General features: G+C 46.6%; 1 protein-coding gene across 2 annotated transcripts in view; it reads left to right on the forward strand.

Annotated features, from left to right (window-relative positions):
- Window positions 1-1,126: 1,126 nt before the first annotated feature.
- The window catches only part of Cog7 (component of oligomeric golgi complex 7), a 60,416-nt gene continuing 47,413 nt past the window's right edge, over window positions 1,127-14,129 (forward strand). Inside the window, exons 1-4 of one of the 2 annotated variants that reach the window (XM_029479879.2) lie at window positions 1,127-1,432; window positions 4,791-4,939; window positions 5,172-5,288; window positions 11,647-11,815. In XM_029479879.2, coding sequence (XP_029335739.1) covers window positions 1,264-1,432; window positions 4,791-4,939; window positions 5,172-5,288; window positions 11,647-11,815 — 604 coding nt within the window. In that variant the 5' untranslated portion in view covers window positions 1,127-1,263. The remainder of the gene's footprint in view (window positions 1,433-4,790; window positions 4,940-5,171; window positions 5,289-11,646; window positions 11,816-14,129) is intronic. The other variant, XM_021166756.3, reaches the window with a different exon arrangement.

The raw sequence follows: 14,129 nt of genomic DNA on the forward strand, positions 1-14,129 counted from the left end.
CAAATATTAAGGCCATAGCAAGTCTCTGTACATTTAGAACAGAGTCATAATATGCTTTCCAGATACATGGAATTAAATTAGAAACAAACGCTAGAACATGCAGTAGTGGCTTAAGCCAGAAATCCCAGCATGTGGGAGGTTCAATCTTTGAGGCATGGGCTTGAGTTCTAGGATAGAAGAACGGAACCCATTTTAAAAAACAAACAAACAAACAAACAACGACATCCTCATAACAACAACAACAACAACATCCTCTACTTTGCTATACTAGACAGGAGCAAAAAAAAAATCGGAGAAAGAAAGGAAGGAAGGAAGGTAGAAAGAGAGAGAGAGAGAAAGAAAAAAACCTAACTAATAAATAAAATGATGGAAAATAAGTGGAAGAATTGGAGGAAAAGTCATTTTTGGAGATTATTGAAGATTACTGAAATTAGACCAGAGTTAGGGGATACCATTATCAAATCTATAAAAATCTATGAGGAGACATGGTCCAGTAGTTAATAGGACTGGCAGGTCTTCTGGAGGACCTGCTTCCACCCCCAGCATTGATAACCACAAGTAACATCCCGCTTCCAGGAGATCTTTCATTCTCATCTGGCCTCTGCCCGCACCAGGCAGGCAAGTGGGTCACACACATACACAGAGGCAAAACACTCCATATAAAATAAAATTAAAAAACCAAACTGCTGCCGGGCGTGGTGGCGCACGCCTTTAATCCCAGCACTCGGGAGGCAGAGGCAGGCGAATTTCTGAGTTCGAGGCCAGCCTAGTCTACAAAGTGAGTTCCAGGACAGCCAGGGCTACACAGAGAATCCCTGTCTCAAAAAACAAAACAAAACAAAACAAAACACCCCCCGCGCCCCCCCCCAAAAAAAAACAAAAACAAACTGCTGTATGCATTTAGTGAGGACGGAAAACTAGCAACATTACTCCTACATACAGAGTTTATATTTCTCAGCTGCTCCCTTCTCAGACGTCAAGTTCTTCTAGGCTAGAGGAAACACGCGTTTACTTAGTTTACTGCTCGACAAATATTAGCAGAAGACGAACTGTCGTACCTGTCCGGACTGCGCGAAGCTCGCTGCTCTAACAGGAACAGTTGCTATGGTAATACGCACCGACTTCCGGAAGAAGTACGGCGCGCGAGGAGGGACATTCGGCCTCGGCGCGAGTGCGCTGACGGGGCGGCAAGTTAAGCTTGGTGGGTTTCGACGGGAGCCCCGAAGGCGGTGTCGCTCGGCGATAACCCGGAGACCGCGCGCCATGGACTTCTCCAAGTTCCTGGCTGACGACTTCGACGTGAAGGACTGGATTAATGCGGCCTTCAAAGCCGGCCCCAAAGACGGGGCGGCGGGGAAGGCGGACGGCCACGCAGCCACCCTGGTGATGAAGCTGCAGCTGTTCATCCAGGAGGTGAACCACGCCGTGGAGGGTGAGCCACGCAGACGCCCACCCGCCCGCCCGCCCCGGCACCCGACTGCAGGACCGGGCCCAGGAGCCAAGCCTCTCCTTCGGTGGGAAAGCGAGCCCTGCAGTAGTCCGAGTTAGGTCTAGGCTTTGGTGTTCACCTCCGACGATGCCAAAGCATTTCCTTTAAAAACTAAAAAAAAAAAAATCTGGGCGTGGTGGCGACCGCCGTTAATTTCCGCACTGGGGAGGTGGTGCTGGACGGTCAGGAATTCAAAGCCAGCTTGAGTTGCAAAGTTAGTTCGAGGCTGGCCTAGGCTATAGGATCACTCTTGCGGGCTCTCGCTCGCTCTTTTCCTCTTCCTTCTCCGTCCTCCTTCTTATTTACAGTCTCACTCTGTCGCCTAGGTTCACCTCAAACTCGCCTTCTGCCCCAGTTTCCCTAATTCTGGCATTACAGATATGTGTCCCTCACCCCCCCCCCCCGAAAAAAAAAAGCTCTTTGGGTTTGGAGTAATTGCTCAGTGGTTACTACTCTTGTAGAGAACCTAAACTTAATTCTCAGCACCCACACCAGTTGGCACACAACTACCTGTAACTCCAGTTCCATGGGATTCAGTGGCCTCCTTGGGCATAAACACTCACATGCACATACTGACACACAGACAAACGTGGGTGCATGTAATTAAAAATAAATCTTGAAAGAAGGCCTTTTGGAGGTTGTGGGGTAGATAGATTCTCATGTAACCCATACTGACCTTGAATTTGCTCTATGATGGAGGGTGACCTTGAATTCTTGATCTTCATGCCTTTGATTCTGAAGTTCTGGGATTATAGACATGTTCTGTCATGCCTGGCATAGAGTCACTTTTGAGAGCATTTAATAGTTAACTGGTCCTAGTATGTAGCAGTATATGAGAATGACACAAATCCATTAATATATCTTTGTAAGCTAAGGAAGATGGGCCATCCTGAATGAAGACTTTAACTGTGTGTGTGTGTGTGTGTGAGAGAGAGAGAGAGAGAGAGAGGAAGAAAGAATGAGAGAGAAAAGATGAGAGAGAGAAGGAGAGAGAGAGAGAAAGAGAGAGAGAGAATGAGAGAGAAAATATGTTGCTGAATCAGTGCCCCTCCTTGTTGCTTCACTGTGTTGAGGACACAGTACCACATAGATAGCCTGGGTTATGGTGCTGCAGCTTGGTTTCCAGGCATATTTTCCCCCCATCTGCATGTGTGTGGGAGCAGCGAAAGAGCAGGCTAGTGCTTCTCAGTGACTCCTGGGACCCACATCCTCATGTTCAGAGGTGCTAAGGATGCAGCCATGGGCCCTGTCCCACACCTACCAGATAAGAGGCTAGCCGATGCTAAGACATGCTCAGGCCTAAGAACACAGGGTTAGCAGGAAACCACAGACCGTGGTGTTCATGCCTCTAGTCTGTTGCAGTGGGCTTCAAGTTTAGCAGCCAGGTCCATTTTGTATACATATATCCTCATGGGCCCCTAAACTTGTCAAGCACCTGGGGTTTGAGTGTGATTCTGTCTTCATGTTCATCACTATGGCAACCACAGCACCCAGGGAGAACAACATTTACCTTATGAATTTCCAAAAGTATACACATGTATTAAGGGAAAACATGAGACAGGTTGTTTTCATTGGTAGCTCAGGCATGTCCCTTGCTCTTGGTTCCACTTTGAAGAACCTGACCAGCTTCAGAGTATACCAGCCAGCCAGCTCTGGCTAGAGTTCCTAGACTTTCATTTCCAATGCTCTGTGTGCAGACAGTTGAAGTGTTCATTTGCACCATCATCATGGTCCGTGATCCGTAGAGATTGTAGCAGGAACTTATTTTGGATGAATACCTATTAAAGATGTCTGCAACCCAGTTCATTGAAAAATTAAAACCATATTTCAAGGTCACTTGACAAATACACCTTTTTTTTAAACATTGAACCCAGGGTGATTTAAAGCAGCAGAGAGTTTCTGATAAAACAGAGGTCAGTGAGGTGACCTTGACCAGGGCCGTGTCCCCTGTAGGATGGATGGCTCTGTGCTTCAGAAGTCAACCATCAGCATCAACCTGCCTCAGGACCTTCAGGCGACCAGAAAGAATGAAGGACACAGGGGTGGTAGCCACAGGGGTGGTAGCCACAGGGGTGGTAGCCACAGGGGTGGTAGCCACAGGGGTGGTAGCATGTGCCTGTAATCCCAACCCTTGGGAAACTCTTCCTTTTTTAAGACTTACTTATTTATTTTATATGTATGAGTACACTTTAGCTTTCCAAAAGTTTACACATGTACTGAGGGAAAGCACGAGACAGGTTGTTTTCCTTGGTAGACAGGAAGAAGACTGTGGCGAGCAAATAGGAGCTAAACTCATGCAGTGCTTGACAGGTGCACTCTCACTGAGCACTGCCACTGAGCACTCTCACTGAGCACTCTCACTGAGCACTCTCACTGAACACTGCTGCTAAGCACTGCCACAGAGCACTGTCACTGAGCACTGCCACAGAGCACTGCCACTGAGCACTGCCACTGAACACTGCTGCTAAGCACTGCCACTGAGCACTGTCGCTAAGTACTGCCTTGGAGGATTTTGTTTGTTCTAACATTTATTTTTCTTTGTGTGTGTGTGTGTGTGTGTGTGTGATCATGGTGCACTCATGCACATGATCAGGTGCACACAGAGGCTAGGATGGTTTTCAGATCCTTTGGAGCTACCGTTATGGACCCCATCCAAATCCTCTCCTCTGATAGAGCTGTAATTGTTCTTAGACTTGGAGCTGTCAGCCCCCAGGTTCTTTTTTGCTGTTTGTTTGTATGTATGTATGTATGTATGTTTGCTTTGTTTTTGACACACGGTTTCTTTGGGTAACCCGGGCTACTCTGGAACTCATTCTGTAGACCAGGCTGGCCTCTGATCCACAGAGATCCACCTGCTTCTGCCCCACTGTGCTGGAACTAAAGGCGTGCATCATCACTGCCCAGCATAGTTCTTGTTTCTTTTAGACAAGGTCATTCTATTGTAATACAGGCAGGCCTGGAACTCCTTTTATAGCCTAAGATAGCATCACTTTCCCAGTAATCCTTCTGCCTCAGCTTCTTAAGGGTTGGGATTACTGGCACACAATGCCACATCTGTGTCCTTCATTCTTTTTGTTGGTCTTGGGTCAAGTTGATGTTGGTTGCTCATTTCTGATGTCATGGTCCGGTTGAGGTCACCTCGATGACCCCAGCTTTGCCACACGTTCCCGGCAGTTTCTTAAAGCTGATTGGTAATGCTATCTGGGAAGTCTCTTTTCTGTTCCCATGTGTGATGACCCCACTGTACCAGCTCCAGTTTCCACTGCTTGTACACATTGCCATTCCTGAATTTTTGCTGCAGAAACAAGTCTCCAGGCCCTCCAGAACATGCCCAAAGTGCTCCGTGATGTGGAAGCCCTGAAGCAGGAGGCGTCTTTCCTGAAAGAGCAAATGATTCTCGTCAAAGAGGACATTAAAAAGTTTGAGCAGGACACGTCACAGTCCATGCAGGTACTTTGGCTTCTGTCCCCGTGGTGGGTCTTTCTGTTCTGCAGGTGATCTGGCTCCCGGGGATTTAGAACTCAGAGCTCTCCCCGGAGCTCAGGTCACCTTGGCACCTAACTTATCTTCTCAGCCAGTGAGTGGGGTGAAGGGCAAGAAGACGCTCAAACCACTGTTTCAGGGTGGTGTGGGCAGAGACGAGGGGACCATGGCTTGACTGCGCACATGGTCTCTCTTTCAGGTGCTGGTAGAGATTGACCAGGTGAAGTCCAGGATGCAGCTTGCTGCGGAATCTCTTCAGGAAGCTGACAAGTGGAGCACGCTGAGTGCTGATATCGAGGAGACCTTCAAAACTCAAGTATGTCTCTTTACAGGGCACAGTGTACCAGGCATTCACAGAGGAGCTTGGGGCTTGGTGTCAGGAGCAGCGGACAGAAGCATTGGGCTGTCCTAGGGGGAGGCTAGCCCTGAGTATATCCACCTTCTTCAGTTTGCCTCTTTTGCCTGACGGAAGCCCAGGAGACAGGCACAGGCAGAGAAGATGGGCTGAGTGTGACTTTGGCAAGTTACTTCACTTCTCAGGGGCTGTAAAGGTGGAAAACAGTAATAGCTTTGAAACCTGCTTGCAAGTGTGCAGAGAAGTGATGTGATTTGGAGAACTCCCAGAAAACAAAACAAACTGCAACCCCAACTCTCCAAGCCCCTAACTTCTCTTCTGTACACACTTAACCAGTTGTTCTCCAGCTGTCCCCCCACCTTGCCCACAAACAGCACCATGCATGGTGTGAGTACCCGACAATCCTCTTCCCCTCCAGTCTCTCTCCCTCTGAAACTCCTTAGTAGCTGTGGCACAGTTATGAGCCCTTCTGAAGTCTTCCAAGCATTGGAGGTTTCCCTTCCCTTCCCTTCCCTTCCCTTCCCTTCCCTTCCCTTCCCTTCCCTTCCCTTCCCTTCCCTTCCCTTCCCTTCCCTTCCCTTCCCTTCCCTTCCCTTCCCTTCCCTTCCCTTCCCTTCCCTTCCCTTCCCTTCCCTTCCCTTCCCTTCTTCCCTTCCCTCCTAGTTGTTTTAAAGAATTTATTTATTTATTTATTTTATGTGCATGTTTTGTTTGCCTGTATGTATATCGGTGCACTGCATGCTTGCCTAGTCCGTCAGAGGCTGGAAGAGAGCATTGGCGATGGAGCTGTGTTGTAGATGTATCAGTTGGGATGGGGCTCCTCCACAACTTTGTATTTTGGTTACTTGTAGTTTTCTACAACAGTCTCTGTCTGTTGCAAAGAGAAGGTTCCTTGATGAGGGGTAAGGATTACACAGGTGGGTGTTAGGACAGATGTTTAGACTGTAGCTCTTGATCATCTTTGTTTCTGTCTGTAAAATGGGAACATGTATAGGCTCCTGTCAGTATCGCTATGAGGATTACTCTTGTGGGAGGGACTCTATAGGCTCTACAGCTGGCAGGGAGAAGTGGATTAGGTAGGAATGAAATGCAGATCAGCCCGATTTTGGTAACTGGTGCTGGACCAAGACTTCTTGGAGTCTGACCCAGATCATTTTACTTTAGCCATATTTAAGCACAGCACAATTGTAGAAAAAAGTATTCAGATAACAATTAACTCAGCCCTTCAAGTACAATGCAGATTAAGACATGTTTACATTGAAGCTCTTTACAAAGGCTGTGTGGCTTCATCTGCCAAATGGGGTCTTGTTGATTTAGAAACAGTGCTCAAGGCAGGGGTCTAGGGAGAATGCCTGAGGTAGGCATGATATCTGGCCCTAGGATAGCACAGAAGTCACTTAGTCATTGTAAAGTACAATGACATCTCTCACAGGATGAGTTTCTTGGCCTAGAAGTAGAGATGAAGGTTTTACGGGGAAGTCTCTGATAAGCAAACACAATATCCTGGGGATACAGGCAGAGCCTGGCCCAACAGGTAGCGAAGGATTACCAGGCTGTAAACTACATTTCCCCAGCATTCTGGGAGAAATGGCTAGATATCGTCTCCCTTTGGGGAGATCAGCTGTGTGTTTAACTTTCCTGGCTTCTCCAGTGTGTGCACAAGGCCTTTTTGCCTTCTACATACACTGATCTGTGGGTACCAGGACAAGTGTAGAGAATGTAATTAGGGATGATTCAGGTTTAGTAAAGGGCTGGTTGTAGGTTCTCCTCCAGGATCCTTGACTTCACCAGCCTTGGGTAGTTGGCTAAGTTGCCAGTACCAGGCATGGTTTCCCCTCTTACGTCTCATGAGAGAGGTGTTGGTTACCACGGTGTCTTCTCACCACTAGTGCCCACACTCAGGGTTATCAAGCGGTGGTGGTTGTTGTTGTGGTTCACAGGTGTCATAGCTGGGTAGGACGCTTGTTTGTCTCTTTCCCTGGAAACTTCATGAAAGGTAGTGCTCAGGGAGGGGCTTGCAGGTCCGTTCCTAGCTCAGGCTCCTCTGGGCCCTGTGTGTCAAGTGCTTGTCGTCTTCAGCAGCAGGGACTTACCTTCCACCACTTGGGGGCAGCCAAGGGCAATAGCAGTAACCTGTAACGTTGTCTCTTGGACAACAACCCTGACCAACAACTCAAAAGAGGGCTTTTCCTGCCTGGTGTTAGGGGTTTTGTTAAGTAGTGTATGGCTCTGGGAGGGAGCATTGTTAGCCCAGATGGGAAGATTTCATTTAATCATATTCGTTCATATTCATTCATTCTCTCTCTCCACATACACACCCCTACTTATTTATATTATGGGTATTTTTATGTAGGTAATAGTTTGATTCATTATGACTTTTCAGACATCTTGACTGTTTTTACCCTTCTCTTTTCCTCTTCTATGTTTATCCCCCCCCCCCCCCCCGCCCCATAACTAGAGACTCGCTCCTCGTTTTTCACATTTGCCCTTTAGATCACTTGTACTCTGTTCTCTCCCTCTCTATTGCTCCTCCCCACCCACTCCCAGTGCGCCCTTACTTTCCTGCTTTCTGCAGTTACTCCAGTGCTGGCATCCCTGGTGACCGACAGTGGCCCGAGAGGAGATGAGGAGTCAGCGAGGGAGGGACATGTCAGATGAGGCGTCTTGCAGCTCTGACTGAGTAGCAATCAGGCTGCTTCTTTATTTACACAGATTTTACAGAGCAAAGACAGATTATATCATTTTGTCTCTGGACATGTGTTTAATTTCTCATTAAATGTCTGGGGTTACAAGTTAGCATGATTAAAAAGTACAAGTAGAACAGATTCTGTTTTTATTGTTAGCCCTCTAATTCCAATTCATAGAATCTAAAGAATGTTTCTGCTAAAGCCAACACATTTATTGTATGACAACCTGATTTTAGGCTGGCACTCCAGATAAACAGAAAGCATCTGAACCAGGCTTTTTATAAATAGCAAATTTTGTCTTCAGACACACCAGAAGAGGGCATCGGATCCCATTACAATGGTTGTGAGGCACCATGTAGTTGCTGGGGATTGAACTCAGGACCTCTGGATGAGCAGTCAGTGCTCTAATAGCTGAGCCATCTCTCTAGCCTGAAGAGCAAATTATAATAGCTAACTCCTTTTCTGTACCCTTCCATCACCTATGCTATGAAGTAGGAAAAGTTTTGTTAGTCTATCTCATTTACTGAGTTTTACTCTTCCAGGGGTGTATCTCATATGACCCCTATCTTTAAACTACACTCAGAGAGCTCTAAGTGTATTGTAAAAGAGACTTAGAACCTGTTACTAATTCTCCTGGGCAGTCAGAATTTGTCAGTTGTCTCTGTGTACCCTGCACCAGTTATACTGTTAGCATTTGCTTACAGGTGGGTCCCTAAGAAGATTCTTGGATTCAAGGCCTCATAAAGAAATTTCTAGCATCCTAGTGCTTATCTGTGCTCATCACGATCTCCAGGGCATAGGGATCACTTCCAAACAGGCCCAGATAAAGTTGTTTCCCTAAAAGCAGAAGGGAAGTCAGTTTAAGACTTTCCTTAAAAAACTCAGACATAATTCTCTCAGGAAAAGACATAAAATGAATCACAATGCAGAAAGTCCCCAAGAAGGCAACACGCAGAGATTGAACCTAAACATGAGAGACAGAAAAAGTGATCACAGCATTTGGCTCAGCTTGGCTAGGGCTGTGTCAGACAGCTCTGCTGCCTTCATGACTTTGGCTGTTCCCAGTGGGTGTGGCTGTGTCACTGCAGGAAGTGCATGCACATCTGAGGACCTAGCACTAGGAACTCGGAGTGAGAGAGGATGCGAGGTATGTCTGTCTGAGTCTGGGTCACCCCACGCAGTGTCACCTTTTCTAGTTCCATCTGATTTCAGGTTCCTTTACAGCTAAACAGTATCCCATAGTGTATATGTACCACGTTTTCATTATCCACTCATAAATTGAAGAACATTTAGGTGATTTCCATTTTTTGACTGTTGTGAGGAAAGCAGCTGTGAATGTGGCTGAGCAGGTATCTGTGGAATGGGGTATGAAGTCATTTGGTCATTATGCCAAGGAGTGATACGATGGCTTGTGTGACTGTTTTTGGGTTTGGCTTTTTGAGACTTCTCCACACTGATTTCCATGGTGACTGCAGTATCTGCAGTCCCATCAACAGTGAGTGAGGACCCCGTTCCCCACATCCTCTGGCATTTGTTGTCCATTTTCTTGTTGATCTTTGCCGTTCTGACTGGTGTGAGATGAAATCTCAAAGTTCTTTTGATTTGCATTTCCCTAATACGAATTACCTAATAACTAATGGTAAACATTTTTGAGATATTTCTTATCTATCTTCCCCTGTCTTTTGAGAACTTTCTGGTCAAGTCCCAGCAGGTTTTTTTTTTCTTGTCTTTTAGACAAGATCTCAAGTGGCCCAGGCTGACCTTGAACTGTTCTTCTGCCTCTCCTTGCTCACATTATGGACATGTACCACCAGACAGCAGAACTCCTCTGATTCTTTTATTTTTACTTTAGTTTAGTTTTGTTTTCTGAGACAGGGTCTCAGTGTGTAACCCTAGTTGGCCTGTAACTCATTATATAGACCAGGCTGGCCTCTAACTCACAGAGCTCTGCCTGTGTCTGCCTCCTGAGTGCTGATAGCAAAGGTGTGTGCCACCACTGCCTGGCTTCAAATTATTTCTTTTTTTTTTTTTTTTTTTTTTTTTTGGTTTTTCAAGACAGGGTTTCTCTGTAAAGCCCCGGCTATCCTGGAACTCACTTTGTAGACCAGGCTGGCCTTGAACTCAGAAATCCGCCTGCCTCTGCCTCCCAAGTGCTGGGATTAAAGGCGTGCACCACCACGTCCAGCCAAATTATTTCTTTAAGACAGAAAAATACCAAGAAAATACCAAGTTAAAGGATATGATTTCTTGTTTCTGTTAATGCTGGAAATGGAAACCAGGGCCTTAGAACACACTAGGAAAGTACTCTACCACTGAGTGGCATCTCTAGCCCTGTGGGTTTATTTATTTTTATTTACTATTGTGTGTGTGTGTGTGCACGTGCATGCACACAGGCTTTTTTGTTTTTGTTGTTCTTTTTTGAGACAGGGTTTCCTCTGTGTAGCTCTGACTGTCCTGGAACTCACTTTGTAGACCAGGCTGGCCTCGAAATCAGAAATCCGCCTGCCTCTGCCTCCCGAGTGCTGGGATTAAAGGCATGCATCACCACTGCCTGGCTCCATGTACCCATGTATGATATGTGAGTGAGTGCCCCTGTACATGCCATAGCATCCATGTATGGAGGGTGCAGGCTACATGCAGAAGTCTGTTCTCTTTTTTATTTGTTTGTTTTTTGTTTTTGAGACAGGGTTTCTCTGTATAGCCCTGGCTGTCCTGGAACTCACTTTGTAGACCAGGCTGGTCTTGAACTCAGAAATCTGCCTGTCTCTGCCTCCCGAGTGCTGGGATTAAAGGCATGCGCCACCACGCCCAGCTAGAAGTCCGTTCTCTTTTCCCACTGTAGGTTCTAGAGATCAAACTCAGGGTGGTAGGCTTGCACGGCAACTGCTGTTATCTGCCGACCTTCACCCCCAGCCTGTGAATATTTTTAAGACTCTTGACCCATTGTTAAGTTGCCTTACAGTAAGACAATATACATTTAAAACTATTTCATTGTTGTTTATTTATCCATGTGTGTCTGTGTGAGTGGATATGTTTGTAGGTGTAGAGGTCAGAAGAGTGTGTCAGAACCAGGAGCTAAATCAAGGCTATTGTGAGCCTCTCAGTATGAGTGCTGGGATGGGGGGACAGGTCCTCTACTGAGCAACAAGCCCTCCTAGCCACGGAGCCACTTCCTTAGCCCCAGACACTATGCAGTATGATACCAAACAGATTTTTTTTTTGCTTCCTTACCAAAAATAGCCATTTTTGGTACTTTCCCGACTAGAAGAAAATGGTACTTCCTTGTTTTAATTTTTGTTTGTTAAACATAATTTTTATGTACCTTTTTTATTTTTATGAATTACTTTTTTAACTGAAAACTATTTTTTAAATAAAAGTGTGTGCTTGTGCGCATGTTTACCCAAGCACTCATGTCAGTCAGTGTACACTTGTGGTGGTCAGAGGACAATTTGTGAGAGTTAGTTCTTCCTTTCCATCATGTAGGGTCCTGCAGGGCCAAACTGAGAGCATTGTGCTAGTGTGCTGACCCGTCCTCTAGCCCCCCCAGGAGGTGCCTTCTGTGTATTGTCTCCACTTCCTGCTGAGGTGTGGAGAGTCTTTAAAGTAAGCATCTTCTGATTCGTCTTTTTTAGGACATAGCTGTGATCTCGGCAAAGCTGACCGGCATGCAGAACAGCTTGATGATGCTTGTGGACACTCCGGACTACTCTGAAAAGTGTGTGCACCTGGAGGCTCTGAAGAACAGACTGGAGGCCCTGGCCAGCCCCCAGATCGTAGCAGCGTTCACCTCTCAGTCTGTGGGTGAGTGTGGCAAGTTTCAACTGTGGGTACCTTTCTGTGTAAAGATAAGGCTTGGCTCATGAGTCTTTAGAATAGCTTCGTGATGGTTAACTTGTGTAGATTGTAAGGAAGTGTAGCCTCATGATGCTTCCATGTATTTTATACAGCGTTTCCTGACATACAGAATAGTTGGAACAGGTACCATGAAGGTGGCCCTAGATCTCAACGTTGTTATTGTCCCATGCCACCTCCCTGTGCTGGGGATGGAACCCAGGCCTGGCAAGAGCTTGCACTAAGCTTCATGCTACCCTTACACTTGCTTTATTACACGGCTGCTGCTCCTTCTCCATGTTTCTCTTTCTTTTATTATTGTTGTTGTTGATTTGGCAGCTCTGCCACTGACTGCAGCCCCACGTCTTTTGTGGGGGAAGTCCTGGTATTGTGGTGAGACCCAAGGCTTTGTGCACACCTTACTTCTAAACTGCACTTCCAGCCCCCGTCTGACTCTTTGCAAAGTAAGTCGCAGACATCAGAAACTTTGCTCTTCATCCACAAAAATATCAGCCAATCAAAGAGGGGCAGCAGTGACCCTGCCCTTTTTTTCCCCCTTGAATCAACATCCTACTTTGTAGCCGTGGCTAGGCTGGAACTTGATATATAAATCAGGCTGGTCTCTAGTTAATTGTGATTCATCTGCCTCAGCTTCCCAAGCACTGAGACTCAGTGTGTGTGGTACCATGCAGGGCACTGACACGCTTGCTGATCTTCACAGCTGTTTGTGGCCTGGGCTCACTGCTGCTGTGTGTGTGTCATGTGAGGTCTTCTCTTCTGAGTTCTGTGTTCTTTTGACCTCATCCTGTCGAAGCCCTCAGCAGCCATTTCATCAGCAGACTTTAAGGCCTGGCAACAGCTCTTATTTCTCTATCCTTGAAGCCATCCGTAGTCGACAGTGGTAACTTGCATCCTCTCTCCTGTTCTGCAAATACCTCCTCTTGCCTTCCTAGATGCAGCATTAATCCTGCTAATGACAGCGTGTTTCCGTGATGAACCGAGGCTGGTATAAGAGCTCTAATTCTTCAGTTTGCTTTAGGGAGAGCCAGCATCAGCCGTTAGCATTCTTTTCTTTGAAAGTTATATTAATGAGCTACACAATTATAAACATGAATGTACAGACAGTTGCACATATGAGCCCTTGTCACATATATAAGTATCATACAATTTCAGTGTATTCATTTTGACCATATAATTTTTCTTTATTAAATAAGGGCATTATTGAGAGCAAAGTAAAACTTTTTCTAGCTTTTAAAAAGAATTTGTGAGCTCAGCAGTGGCAGTGCACACCTTTAATCCCAGCACTTGGCAGGGAGAGGCAGTTGGATCTCCGGGAGTTGGATGCCAGTCTGGTCTATATAGTGAGTTCCAGGTCAGCTGGGGCTACACAGAAAAATCTTGTCTTGAAAAACAAGAGGGGGAGGGAGGGAGAGAGGGAGAGGGAAGGGGGAAGGAAGAAAAAGGGAGAGAAAATGTGTACTTAAAATGTACACCATGCTGATTTGATACAAACTATACTTACTATGATGAAGGGATCACGCCCATCACACACAGTTGTCTCATGCTTTTGTGGTAAGAACACAAGTGATCTACTCAGAGCAAATCTCAGGTCTATAATACATTATTATCAACTGTCATAACTCAGGTCTTGTATTTCCCATCCCCTCCCTGGCAGCCCCCATTTCCCCTCCATGTATAAATGCGGCAGACTTGCTCTCCCTCTCAATCTGGCATGGTGCTTCCCAGGTTCTTCTGTGTAGCTGCACGTGGCAAGATTTCTTTCTGTTTGATGGCTAAAGAGAGTGAGGTCACCTTCCACGTGACCCCATTGATGGGGATTGAGTCCAGGGTGCCAGGCAGGCCCTCTGCCACTGGGCTCCATCCTGTCCCTGGGGGAGTGCTTTCAGTCACTAAGTTGGGACCGGAGCTCTGTGGGTAGCCAAGCGCCCAGTGTGAGGGGAGGCAGTTTAGCCTCCCACCTCTAGTGACATCGCTCTCCCTCCTGAGATGCTCTGCTCCTGCTCATCTCTTCATAGTCAGGGCCTCCCTTAGTCACTGTTGAAGCCACATCAAAGTCGGGGCTCCACCTGGGGGTGTGACACAGCGGTAGAGCTCTCACCTAGTGTGTACAATGCCCTGGCCTTAGCCTACCAGAAAAAAAACGAACCCAAGCAAACACGTTCGCCGAATTCATTAGTGTTAGTAGGGTTTGTATGTGTGGGATCTGGGATTCTTATGTGCAGAAGCACAGATTATTTCCCCCCTTCCCCCCAGCCCCTTGAAT

Source organism: Mus caroli, unplaced genomic scaffold (genome assembly GCF_978045245.1).
Source record: "Mus caroli unplaced genomic scaffold, Mus_caroli_1 scaffold_8, whole genome shotgun sequence".
In the NCBI taxonomy this organism is placed as follows: domain Eukaryota; kingdom Metazoa; phylum Chordata; class Mammalia; order Rodentia; family Muridae; genus Mus; species Mus caroli.